General features: G+C 38.1%; 1 protein-coding gene across 1 annotated transcript; it reads left to right on the top strand.

Annotated features, from left to right (window-relative positions):
• The first annotated feature begins 7,071 nt into the window (after nt 1-7,071).
• On the top strand, nt 7,072-8,019 carry LOC110126639 (olfactory receptor 4K3). Its single transcript, XM_020876408.2, has one exon. It carries the CDS (start codon nt 7,072-7,074, stop codon nt 8,017-8,019), a length of 948 nt encoding a protein of 315 aa, XP_020732067.2.
• The last annotated feature ends 6,416 nt before the right edge of the window (nt 8,020-14,435 follow it).

The following is a 14,435-nucleotide window of genomic DNA, read 5'->3' as shown; positions in this document are numbered from 1 at the left end:
GTAAAAAACGAACAATAACAGAGCAGACTAACACTGGCTACATCAGGGATTGAGAATAAAGAAGTAGTTGATACATTTCCTTCTTTATATGTATTTGGATATTTTTCACATCTTACTAATTTTGTTTGCAGTTAAATACACATAATATAAAATTTATCTTTGGTGATATTTAGTATATTCTGGGTATTGTGCAACTATCACCACAATCTAGTTCCAGAACATTTTTTTGTCAATGACTGCCACTATCCCCTTTCACATTCCAGAACATTTTATCCAAAAGGAAAGCCTGTATTTATTGAGCAAACACTCCCAAATCTCCTTTCCCCAAGCCCTTACAATCAATAATCTGTTTTCTGTATGCGTTTGTCTATTCCTGACATTTCATACAAATGAAATAACATAATATGCAGCCTTTTGTGTCAAAAACTTGTACATAAATGTTTGTAGTAGCATTATTCACAATAGCCAAAATGTGGAAACATCTATAAACTGATTAATGAATAAACTAAATGTTGGATAGCCATACAATGGAATATTATTTGGCCATGAAATGGAATGAGGTATAAAATAGTGATCCATGTTACAACCTGAATGAACCTTGAAAGCATTGCAGGAAGCCACATGCCTTACTCTTGAAACTACAGTTGACCCTTGAACAACATGGGGGTTAGGAGTAAGAAGTCAAAAACTTGTGTGTAACTTGATAGTAAGCCCTCTGTGTCCACCATTCCACCTCCATGGATAAAGCCAACCTCGAATCATGTAATGTTCTCATATTTACTACTGAAAAAAATCCACATATAAATGGACTTGGACAGTTCAAACCTGTGTTGTTCAAGGGTTAACTATGTAATTATGTGAGTGTGTGTGTGTAAAGTAATGTATATTGGAGACGAACAGACTGAAAAAACAACTCTTCTAGGATATTTAAGAGAGGTGGGACATAGGCAAATCTCTGCCTCCAAATTTGGATAGAAATGCAGGCAATATAGGAGTCACCAGTTATAAGAGCAAAGACCTTAGCTAGAAATGCCCAGGGAACCAGTACAGGGTGGGAAAATTTGAACTGTAATTGACTAATTGTGGAGGCTCAGTATGGACAACTTTGAGTGTTAAAAACTGGAGAACCTGGTCATATGAGCAAAATTTTATATTATTTATCTACAAGAGTTAGACGAGATTCTTAGAGTATATCAGAGAAAAAATCCTCTCCGGCTTCCAGCAGAGAGGGAGAGGTAAAAGAACCATTTTGAAATATGTCAGAGCACACATACACACATTAACAATCTCTGCCCTAGGAGAAACCATTTAACCAGAACCTAACCTGATAGGATATTATCAGAGCCCAGCTGACCTAGAAGATGGGGAATACCCCCATCTCCAGTCAGCCTTGGCCTTTCATATGGGAGGAAGGAAAATCCCAACTCTAGCTCACTCTAGACATTCTATCCCACCAAAGCAAGTAGGAAAAAAAAGGAAGCAAAACACTTATGAAGTTCACCCAGAAGTACAGACTTACTGAAACTCGGAGACCTAATCATGGGTATATAGAAAGCTCCCCCTCACCCCTGCATTTCATTACCACATTATTTAAGGCCTGTTTAAGGTAGCTCCTTTTACCCAGGTTTGACCATCAAAAAAAAAAAAAAAAATTGCAAGGCATACCAAAATCAAAACAAAAAGAAAAAAGAAAAATCCACAGTTTGAAGAAGCAGAGTAAGTAAGCATCAGAACCATCAGAATGTATGGAATCAGAATTCCATACATTGGGAATATTGGAATTACCAGACTGGGAATTTAAAACAAATGTTATGGATGTGCTAATAGATAAAGTAGACAACATGCAAGAACAGATGGACAATGTAAGCAAAGAGATGGAAATCCTAAGAAAGCACCAAAAGGGTAATGCAATAGATCCAAAACACTGAAACGGAAATGAAGGATGCCTCTGATGGGCTCGTTGGTACCCTGGATGTGGCTGAAGAAAGAATATGTGAACTTAAGGATACCTCAAATATTAACAGAAACCTTCAAAATTGAAAAGCAAAGAGAACAAAATCTGAAAAAAGAAAAGAGAGAGAATATGCAAAGTCTGTGGGACTGCTACAAAATGTATAACATATATGTGTGGTGAGAATTTCAGGAGGAGAAAGAAAGGAACAGAAGAAACATCTGGAATGATAATGAACCTAACCATAGTCAAAGAGCATTCCCTGCCCCAGGGAAATTGCCCCAGAAGTATTTTAGAATAGCCATGGGCCAAGTCCCACTATGTGATTTTGTTTCTCTTCTTTTTTAATTGGTGTGTCTGTCACAATTAACTGATCAGAGTCTCATCATTGTACGTTGGGTGTGTGGAGAGTAGAAGGATGATGTTTTTTGATTCATATGAAGAAGATATGTGCCCAAGTAACCACCCACACATGCATACACATATATAAGTGCAGCTGGTGCAGAAGAAAAGACCCTGGACTTCTAGCCAAATAGTTGAGAATTTGGGAATCTTGAAATTTAGTGGGCATATTTTCCATGCAGGAAGACTGTAAATAATTGTATCCAGAGAGTGAACAGAGATAGATTGGAAATCACAACCAGAATATATTACATCTTCTTCAAATAAAAACTGAACATTTTCCCAACCCCATGGGTCTTGGAAATTGCTTTGAGCAATAAAATTTGGTTACAGGGTTGTGTGAGGTCCAGAGACCTGTGTGAGTTATCAGGGTTCCAGTTTTCATTCCACTGTACTGGGATATAGTTCCTGTGTAAAGAAGTTCAAACTATAGTAGGTTTCCAACCTGTTAGATTTTTATATGATATAAATTATTTTAACAGCTTATTTTTTTGGCTGCACCATGTAGTTTATGTGATCTTAGTTCCCCAACCAGGGATCAAACTTTGGGCCACTACAGTGAAAGCACCAAGTCCTAACCACTGACCCACCAGGGAATTCCCTAATACATTTTCTTATTAAACTTTGAACATTTTTATATAGCTTGTTCCTATTTGCATCATGCAAAATGCCAAGCTGGAATCAAGATTTCTAGGAGAAATATGATAACCTCAGATATTCAGATGACACCACCCTTACAGCAGAAAGTGAAGAGGAACTAAAGAGCCTCTTGATGAGGTGAAAGAGGAGAGTAAAAGGCTGGCTTAAAACTCAACATTCAAAAAAACTAAGATCATGGCATCCGGTCTCATCACTTAATGGCAAATAGTTGGGGAAACAATGGAAACAGTGATAGACTTTATTTTCTTTGGCTCCAAGATCAGTGCAGATGGTGACTGCAGCCATGAAATTAAAAGACACTTGCTCCTTGGAAGAAAAGCTATGACAAACCTAAGCAGTGTTTTAAAAAACAGAGACATCACTTTGCTGACAAAGGTCCATATAGTCAAAGTTATGGTTTTTCCTGTAGTAGTGTACAGATGTGAGTGTTGGACCATAAAGAAGGCTGAGAGCTGAAGAATTGATGCTTTCAAACTCTTGAGAGTCCCTTAGACAGCAAGGAGATCAAAACAGTCAATCCTAAAGGAAATCAGGCCTGAATATTCATTGGAAGGACTGATGCTGAAGCTCCAATACTTTAGCCACCTGATGCAAAGAGCCAACTCATTGGAAAACCCCGATGCTGGGAAAGATTGAAGGTAGGAGGAGAAGGGGGCAACAGAGGATGAGATGGTTGGATGGCATCACTGACTCAATGGACATAACTCTGAACAAGCTCTGGGAGATAGTAAAGCACAGGGAAGCCTGGCGTACTGCAGTCCAAAGGGTCACAAAGAGTCTGAAACAACTTAGCGACTGAACAACAACAACGTATTTGCACATCTTTTTCCATTTCTCTGCATGGTGGCTGGTCTTTTACTTGCTTATTAGCTCTTTATGTATTAATTTATCATTGCTTGTCCTTAAAGGTTAGATCTTTTTCTTAATATTCATTTGTGTCAGCTATGCTTTTGCGTTTCTGCCATGAAAACGTATGTAATCAAAATATTCAATTTTCCCTTATTACTAATGAATTTGGAGTTGTAGTTGGGAATGATTTCCTCCCCTAGATATAAAAAGAAAATCAGGTTTTACAAGTAAGTATGTGTAGGTAGGTAAGGTATGAGGTAAATATGTGTAAGGTAGGTAAGGTATGAGGAATTAATGCAGGTTTTTTCCAGGTGGCTATCCAGCTATCTCAAAATCACTTGTTAAAAACCACTAATTGTCCCCTACTCCCTGGGTTGGGAAGATCCCCTGGAGAAGGAAATGGCAACCCATTCCAGTATTCTTGCCTGGAAAATCCCATGGATCACAGAACCTGGTAGCTACCGTCCATGGGGTCACAGAGTCAGACACGACTGAGTGACTTCACTTCATTTTAGAAATTCATTTTTTATATACTTTATTTCCATGTGCAATTAAGCCTATTCCTTGATTTTTAATTTTTTAATTGTTTTTATATTAATTCATCTATATCAAATTGTTTTATTTATGGCATGTTTATAGCATGGTTTCATGCACTCTAGAACTCATCCTCCCCCATTGCTCTACTTTTTAAAATGTTTCCCTGGCTCCTCTTGCATGTTTGCATTTTTTTTTCCAAAAGAATTTTGTAGTCAGTTTATCTAGATCAAAGAGGCCTGGTGTGATTTATATTTAAATTACATTAACTCTATAAATTCATTTAAGGTGAACTGACATCTTTATGATGTATATTCTAATTCAAGATCATGGTGTATGTTTCCATTTGTTCAAGTCTATATTTAAGTCTTGTAGGAGGGCTTTGGAGAAGGCAATGGCACCCCACTCCAGTACTCTTGCCTGGAAAATCCCATCGATGGCGGAGACTAGTAGGCTGCAGTCCATGAGGTCGCTAAGAGTCGGACATGGCTGAGCGACTTCACTTTCACTTTTCACTTTCATGCATTGGAGAAGGAAATGGCAACCCACTGCAGTGTTCTTGCCTGGAGAATCCCAGGGACAGGGGAGCTTGATTGGCTTCCGTTTATGGGGTCGCACAGAGTCGGATATGACTGAAGTGACTTAGCAGCAGCAGCAGGAGGGCTTTAAACTTTTCCTCACATAGGTTCTGAACACTTCCTTTAAGAGTATGAATTTTTCTGGTCTCAAACAGGGAAACACATTCTCATTGATTTTTCAATGAACTGAGAGATAATATTTGTAGCCCCAAAGCCAAATAATAGATCCTATTTGTCTTATCTTTGCTGTGGCCCAAGATAAGGATTCTCACTTACATTTTTCCCATCATATTCACTCCATATACATAGAGCACTTAAGAATAATAATGACACTTTATGATCCATCTTTAACTCTGGACAAAATGTGTTGAATGTTCTAATAATTCCCATTGGAACTTGAACATGTGTTAGTTCCCCCAGGGAGTAGATGGTTCTTTTCATGCCATAAAATTTATTGAATCCATTCATATCAATACAGATGTTATAAATACAAAGATCTCAAAGATTGTTGAGCCTCTTTTATCCAGAAATTAGGCAGAGGATTGATCTGCGGTCGCTCTGGAGTGGTTGCCATTGCTTTCAGGGACTAGTTGAGTACCGGAAGGTTAATATGTCTGGGGGAAGGATCCTAAAACCATCTAGATCAACCCACTTCATCATTATCATATGAAGAATCAGAGGTACCCGTTACTGCAGTGAATTATCTAATCTTACATATCTAGGACAAGATTTGAATCCACATTTTCTCAATCCCAGTTCACTGCTCTTTCTGCTACACCAATATAAGTGTAAGCTGTGCTGGAGGCATCCTTTTCAATATCAGGTATGTGGGTGCAGAATCAAACCTAGTTTCAGAAATGGGTAAAGTCAGAACCATGTGGAGTTAGAGAAAGGGTACCTAACATCAAAACAGAAAGTCAAGATTATGAGTACTTGCATGTGTAGATTGGCTTAGTCTTGGAACAATTTATTTAGAATACATACTTACAGCAGAGTTTTGAGAAAGAAAAGAGAAGAGAAAAACTTGGCTTGATGACAAGATGAAAGGGCTTTGATATGAATTCTAGGTATACATCATTTCAATTGACTTTCAGTGTATTTTGTAATGTCTTCTTAGATCTCAGGAGGATTTCCCTAAGCAGTCTAGTTTTAATGTTTACAACATGTTGTTTTATATAACTTATTCTAGGTTCTCCATTATCTTTCTCTGTCTCTACATGAATCTGTTTCCTATTTTTTCTAAGTGAACTCTAGAAATAGGAAGTTTCCTGCTGCAAACCGCTTTGGTAAAAATCTGTAAAATCCAGCAGTTAAAAAATATCTGACTTCAGGCAGCAGAGTGTTTAACAGAGATTTTATATTTAACGTATACTTGGAAATATATGAAGCCTTCAGGTTTTAACCATATCATGTTCATGAGCCTTTGAGGTGTATGGCATTGGTGGCATAGAACAGGATCATAGATGCCTGCATAACTGAAATGGAGAACTAAGAATAAGAGGCTATTTCATTTTTATCTGAACCATGGCTAATAGAAAATTGAAACAGACTGTTTCTCTGTATCCATTTTTTTCAGGTTGTATTTCCTTACCCCACTCATTGCAAGAAACCAGTGCCTACTCTCTTTGCTTCATTGTGTTCCCACTAATAATCAATCACAATTTTCAAACATTGTTCACTCCAGTCTTTCTCTGGCATCATGATGTTTTGAAGAAGGTTGCCATTCCATTCCCATTCAAAACTGGGCAGCTACCTGTATGGTTTTTTAAGTGTTTCACAAACTAAGGAGTAATATTCAAGTAACTTAATTTTAATTTCTTTTATAAAGATTGGCATCATACTTTAAGCAAATTGCAAAATCATAAGAATTAACCTGAACTGATATTTTAATTAGTTACTTAAAGTATCTGAAAAGGTCATGGGGGAAATATTTGAGTAATGTGAACAGAAGAATGATACAACAGAAAACTATTATCTGGTGGTGGGCAACCCCTATATTATTTCATGCAGAAAAATCTCACTTTGTGTTTAATCACTGTATTTTTCCTCCTTCTCCTCCATTTGGAAGTGCCAGAGTCCTTCCTGAAATCAAACTAAATGGCCTGGAATAATCAGTCAGTCATAACTGAATTCATACTACAAGGTCTTTCCAGTTCCTGGGAACTCCAGATGGTCTATTTCCTGTTCTTCTCTGTAGTCTATGCAGCCACTGTGCTGGGGAACCTCCTCATCGTGCTCACCATTGTGTCAGAGCCACGCCTGCACGCCCCCATGTACCTTCTGCTGGGCAACCTCTCCTTCATTGACATGTCTCTGGCCTCATTTGCCACTCCCAAAATGATTGCAGATTTCTTCAGGGAGCCCAAAGTCATCTCTTTTGAAGGCTGCATCACCCAGATATTCTTCCTGCATCTCTTAGGGGGTGCTGAAATTGTGCTGCTGATAGCCATGTCTTTTGATAGGTATGTGGCTATCTGTAAGCCTTTACGCTATTTAACCATCATGAACCGGAGAATGTGCCTTGGGCTTGTGACACTCTCCTGGGTTGTCGGCATCTTCCATACTATGAGTCAGCTAGCATTTACTATGAATCTGCCCTTTTGTGGGCCCAATGAAGTGGACAGTTTCTTTTGTGATCTTCCCTTAGTGATTAAACTTGCCTGCGTTGACACATACATCCTCGGAGTGTTCATGATCTCAACCAGCGGCATGATTGCCCTAGTGTGCTTCATTCTCTTGGTGATTTCCTACTCTGTCATCCTGATCACTGTTAGGCAACGTTCTTCTGGTGGGTCCTCCAAAGCTCTCTCCACCTGCAGTGCCCACTTCACTGTTGTGACCCTTTTCTTTGGCCCATGCATTTTCATTTACGTGTGGCCTTTCACAAATTTCCCAATAGACAAAGTTCTCTCAGTATTTTATACCATTTTCACTCCCCTCTTAAATCCAGTCATCTATACCCTTAGAAATAAGGATGTCAAGAATTCCATGAGAAAACTTAGCAGCAGTGTCTTTACGTCTAGCAATACTGATCATACCCCTTGATTTGCTTTTGCTCATACAAAAATGAGCATTTATCCCCCTCTCTTTGTTGGTCAACAATGTCATGCTAGCTCAAGAAATCATATAGTTCATGGCAGAACTATTTTCATCATCAGTCTCAGCAGTTACTGAGTTTTGGTCATATTAAGAGTTCCTCAGACAGCATAATATTTACAATGGAACATTATCAAACCAATATCCAAAATTTTACCTCACAAGGACTCACTCTTTAGAATAGTCAAGTCTTGTCAGATGTAGGTATTTATTTGAGTATTCAGACATTCACATGCTTTAGGAAAGAGTGGATTTCCTTCCAGACTCTTATGATTCAGACTCTTATGATTCAGAAAAGGAGCAAACATGAATGTACCAACATTTGTACACTGAAGTAGCAGTGGCATTTTTTATTGTTGATGAATAACATATTTTAGTTCAGAAAAAATACTGCAGTTTCATGGTAAGTGAAGATGTTTGCTATTTAATATTGTAATCTATCTTCAATAAGAATAAGAATGTTCTTTATTTCAGTCCCTTTGTCCTCTAGTGTGGATTAAACAATTTTAAAACAGTACAGTAAACACTAAGAAAATTCTTATAGTCATATTCATATAGAAAGATTCTGGAGTCATATGTACCAAATCCCATCCACATTCCTGATCTACAGAAGATGAAACTAAAATCCAAGGACATGGTAACTTTTCAAGGTCATGTTTTTTTTAAGGCAGAATTTAGATCACTCAGGTTTCCCCGGTGGTTCAGTAGGTGAACAATCTGCCTGCACTGCAAAAGACCTGGGTTCGATCACTGGGTCAGGAAGATCCCCTGGAGAAGAAAATGGCAACTCATTCCAGTATTCTTGCTGGGGAAAACCCATAGACAGAGGAGCCTGGCAGGCTACAGTCCATGGGGTCGTGAAAAGTCGGACACGACTGAGCCACTAACACTTTCCTTTTCTTCCTTTAGATCATTCACCTACAAACTGTTTGTTTTCTAACCAGTAAGCTATTTTGGTGCCATGATATTTACTGTATCATTTTGTAATCAAATGCTATATTATAAACATTAAGATCCTAAAAGATCTGAGCCATTTTCCTTATGCTTAAACACAGTATTTGACTTAAGAAATCTATGAAACAATGCTCCTTCAACTTAGTTGATATAGCTAATAACTAGAGACTTCAGAACATAGAAATAACCTAGTAATATCTATTCATTTTACTGATGATGAAACTGAGAATCAGGAAATAATTTTCCCAAGTTTGTATACCTTTAAGAAAATAGAGTTCTACCAAGAACGTGCTTCTTCTCTTTATGTCTCTCTTCTCCTCTATCAACTGGACAACAGCTAAATTACCTTTAAGAGCAATTTGGCTATTGCCATTCTGAGAGTTAGGTGAATGGATGAGCAAATAGATGGCTATGTGTGTATGGGTGGGTAGATGTATAGCAAGATACAGATGGATATTTACAATAATGAAGAAATGGATATACAGCTTAATATATTGACTCAAGTTTCTGTGTCTATAAATTGCAATTGTGTTACTTTTTAAAAACTTATTTGAAGTTATTGAACCTGATAGAATTCAAAAGATATCTTCTTACATGTTTCTTATGATGAAGTAGAAATGATTTATGAATAGGATAATGTCACTGGGGAGATGGACTAATGAATTATGTTAGTGAAAAAATATTTTTAAAGCCCTGCAAATATTCTCTATGAACATTATAAATCTGTCTTCCCACCTTCTCAACTGTTAGTTATACCAAGTCTGCAAGTTGGATGAATATTCATATTTCATTCTAATCAATAGCATATGGTTGGCTAACCAGAGTAAGAAATGCTCCATTGTTTTTTTTTTTCTATGCCCAGGCTATGAATTTTGTTTTCCAGTTTAGCATCCTAACATGCATACTGCTAGATTTATAGCCAATTACAAATGTCATAGGGTTCATTACATGAAACTTTGCATGTGCTCTAGAATAAGGTCCCAAGCATTAGGAATGCTACATAGAAAATTAGCCCCAAAGACAGAATCTAGACAGTTGGCATACACACCAACCTAAGGAAGTAAGAGGAGAGAATGATCCCAGTCCCCATTATAAGCTCTCCACTAATGGGGTCTTCTCCCTCCTTGTCTCACATTTTCTGTCACCAAATAGCTTTCTGAGGTGCCTTCAATCTTTCAGTCTCATGACCATAGAGAAGAAGCCTAACACTTAGTCCCAATAGTTCACTGTAAAAGATCAACCTAGCAAATGATTTCCAGAAATATTGAGCCTAATGTATGATTCTATCTTCACCTCCAAGAGTCATTAGTCTGATTAAAACTGTCTATGATGTTGTTCTATAGAGTCATGAAATGTCATTTTTTGTTTCTTTTATTTAATTAACTGGATTTCCTATTGTCTATTTACTTCTATTGAGCTTAAACTATTTCACATGTTCATTTTCAATTAGAGTCTAATAAATAAAATCAGGAGTAAATGTATTTTGAAATGTCAAAATACTTAATATTGTTCAAAAAAATTAAATGGATATGTAAAACAAAATTGAGATTTGTGTTAGATTGGATGAGTGTCAAGCAATGAGCCATCAACACCAAATTAGTTTCTTGGTCTCGAAATCCCTTTAGATATGTTTTTCTCCTAGCAGAAAAGCCACTGTGCCTATTAAAAAACCACACTTTATAGTATTACTGTCAGAATTTAAGCAAATGAAATAGCATGTGAAAAAAACCCAACAGAATAGAGTCTGGAACATTGGAAAAAAAGAAAAATTAGTGTTCAAGAGGGAGAGGAATGAAAAATGGAACTAAAGACATAATCAGGATCCAGATGATTCATATCCTACTATACGCTGTAATTGTATATTCCCAAACCACATTGGTTTTTCTTCTGTAACCCATTTAATAAAGGCTGTTATATTATAAGCTTTTGGGAATAAATGTTTGAGAATAAATTCATATATTTTATCTTCATAAACAGTGGAATAACAATGTCAAAATCAACATCACCATTGGGGAGACAAGTGCTAAGTGGTATACACTTCACCAGGGATGTCCAGGTTTCTTCTGTAATCCTTCTTGCTCCCCTCCAGGTATTGTCTGACCTTAATGTAAAGACTTCACCAACTTCTGTGTCATCCCCTCAATGAACATGCACCAACATGCCATTCAGAGAGGCAGGTCTTTTCATGGTATGGGAGCTAAAGAGATTCTGGGAAATAGTTTCAAGGTGCAGGGTGATGAGGAAAGAAGAGAATAAGAAGGAAAAGGGAGCCTTCTTTCCAGAAATTGCTGGGCCAACTTACTAGTCATTGGCAAGTCAACTCACCACACAACATAAGGTTCAGTATGCATGTCAAATAAGAAGATTCAAAGATACAGGAGAGATTGGAAAGAGACAAGGAAAACCAGGATCTTTTCTTTTGCATCTACAACAAAGTATTCAAGCACAGACTGTATATTTTACATATTCTTTTATGTACCAAAATAAGTGAAAATAAGTAAACTTCCATCAAATCACTTGATAAAACTGTAAAAAGTTCTCAAAACAGAAACTGTATAAAAATTGGCCTGTTGCTTCTAGCCTTCTCTCAGTTACCCAGTGTTTCCCCATTGTCTCTGCAATATATATCTAGCATCCCAGAGTTGATAAAAAATTATAATCAATCGATCTAAGAAAGATATGGAACATTTTACCTTAGCCAAATTGAGAATTATAACCTTAAGGTGTGTGTGTGTGTGTGTGTGTGTGTGTGTGAATCACTCAGTCGTGTCTGACTCTTTGCAACCCCATGGACTGTAGCTCTGGAGAAGGCAATGGCACCCCACTCCAGTACTCTTGCCTGGAAAATCTCATGGACGGAGGAGCCTGGTAGGCTGCAGTCCATCGGGTTGCTAAGAGTCGGACATGACTGAGCGATTTCACTTTCACTTTTCACTTTCATGCATTGGAGAAGGAAATGGCAACCCACTCCAGTGTTCTTGCCTGAAGAATCCCGGTGACGGCAGAGCCTGGTGGGCTGCCGTCTATGGGGTCACACAGAGTCGGGCATGACTGAAGTGACTTAGCAGCAGAAACAGGACTGTAGCTTGCCAGGCTCCTCTCTCCATGGAATTCTCCAGGCAAGAATACTGGAGTGGGTTGCCATTCCCTTCTCCAGGATATCTTCCCAACCCGAGAATTAAACCCAGGTCTCCCATATAAACCCTTATAGCATCTCAGAAATCTTTGAGAACTGTTCCACTTGACCTGTATTCCATTAGAAGTCAAGGAACAGTTACACAAGCTTTTTTGAGACAGTGGGCTGTACATTAAATGATACGCTGCTGACAATTTACACAATCCAGATCTAAGTGTCATCATATGTGTGTGTGCTCAGTCATGTCCGATTCTTTGTGACCCCGTGGACTGTAGTTCACCAAGCTCCTCTGTCCAAGGGATTTCCCAGGCAAGAATACTGGAGTTGGTTGCCATTTCCTTCTCCAGGGGATCTTCCTGACGCAGGGATTGAACTCGCATCTCCTACGTCTGCTGCATTGGTAGATGGATTCTTTACCACTGAGCCAACGGGGAAGCCTGTGTGATCATGGCCCCTTACAAGATCAAGAAGGAATGTCATCTTTTATGGAGTTGTCTAGGGGAATATTGCTGTTTATGGTTGAGCAGGCATTTCTGCTGTTGGGGGAGGTTTGGTCCATATGCGATGCAGATACACAATGCACAGGAGAGGAGAGTAAGGAGACCAAAGAGCAAAGAAATTTTTTTAATGTTTTTTCACAGTTTTCTTGCCTTGCCATAGAATGTGAATTTTATTTCACCCCAAGGATGGTTGGATGGCATCACGGACTCAATGGACATGAGTTTGATTAAACTCCAGGAGTTGGTGATGGACTGGGAGGTCTGGCGTGCTGCAGTCCATGGAGTTGCAAAGAGTCAGACAGGAGTGAGTGACTGAGCTGAACTGAAGCTCTGGCTACTTTCTATCAACACAATCTCTTTCCACAACCACTAACATTACATCTTGTTCTCTAGAAATAGTAAACCACATTTAGCTCCTCAGTTCCCTGGCAATATTTTTAGTTAAATTTTTAAAAAAATATTTGGCCATTCTGTGTGGCATGTGGGATCCTAGCTCCCTTACCATGTGGGACTGAACCCACACCTCCTGCGTTGAAAATGTAGAGTCTTAATTACTAGACCACCAGGGAAGTCTCCCCGCTAGGCATATTTATGCTTCTCTGCCTTTGCCTATGCTATTCCTTCCTTCTGACATACTTTCTTGCAACTTGACCTTGAAATCACAGATTCAGCACTACCTCTGCAAACCATTCTCTGACTCTGCAGGCATGTTTGGACATGTTTTTTTCCTAAGTCCCCATATTACTGTATACAAACCTACATCAGGGCAACTATGACATTCCATTGCAATCACCTGTGCTTGTAGTAGGTATAATCTCTTCGAGATTAGAATTATGTCTTATTGTTTCTGTTTCCAAAGGCAAAGCACATAGACTCTAATTTAAAAAAAAGTTAAAAGATATTTCTTGGATTATCTTTACTGAGAGAAAAGATTAGGGTGTTACCTGTTTGACAAAAGCAGAAAATCTTACTTATGATAATACCATGTCTTCTCCAGAGACTAATGCTGAACTACTTCCACAAGAGGCCAATCCTATTCTCCTACAATCAAAGGTATACTTGGAAGAACTAATACAGCTCTTCAATGTACAGTGAAATGCAAATGGCTAAAAGCAGACTTCCACTGAAACGCAGTCAAAAGAATGAGAATCAGGACACAGAGAAAGGCATTTTTAAAAGAAGAAATATATAAGGTTTTCTGATATTTCCAATTTGGTTTAAACCCTCGTGAAAGAGTAGTTTGCTGGAATATCAGTGTTCCTCAGTAATTCAATAAATGCTATGTTGAGAGTAAGCCATCAAATTTCATGGCAAAGTTGGATTATGTTAAAGTGTGAGTTAGAGCTGGAAAAACAGTTATAGGTATGGAATGAAAAAGGTGTATTACACATTTCAAAGTCTTTTTTAAAGATCCCAAACTGCTGGGGATAATACACATGAATTGAATGACTTGGTACAAGATAAAACAGAGAGATGAACTCACCTGATCTGGAAACTCTGCTACAGCTTAGAATTCTGGTCCAATGCTAGATGGCTTAAGTTTTGGGTTTTTTGTTTTGTTTTATGTCATTTTTAAGACAATGCATCAAGCTGTATTATCTTGCGAAATTTCTCACTATCTAATTGAAACTTCAATACTTTCGTCACCTGATGAGAAGAACTGACTTGTTGGAAAAGACCCTGATGCTGGGAAAGATTGAGGGCAAGAGAAGGGCTAATGGAAGATGAGATAATTGGGTGTCATCATTGACTCAATGGATATGAGTTTGAATAAA

This window comes from Odocoileus virginianus, chromosome 6 (genome assembly GCF_023699985.2).
Source record: "Odocoileus virginianus isolate 20LAN1187 ecotype Illinois chromosome 6, Ovbor_1.2, whole genome shotgun sequence".
In the NCBI taxonomy this organism is placed as follows: Eukaryota; Metazoa; Chordata; class Mammalia; order Artiodactyla; family Cervidae; genus Odocoileus; species Odocoileus virginianus.
Note: the sequence above shows the minus strand (reverse complement) of the source record. Positions and strands in the feature narration are given on the sequence as shown.

Excerpts from the sequence above, each read along its gene's own strand:
- LOC110126639 (XM_020876408.2), top strand. The coding sequence starts at position 7,072 with ATGGCCTGGAATAATCAGTCAGTCATAACTGAATTCATACTACAAGGT.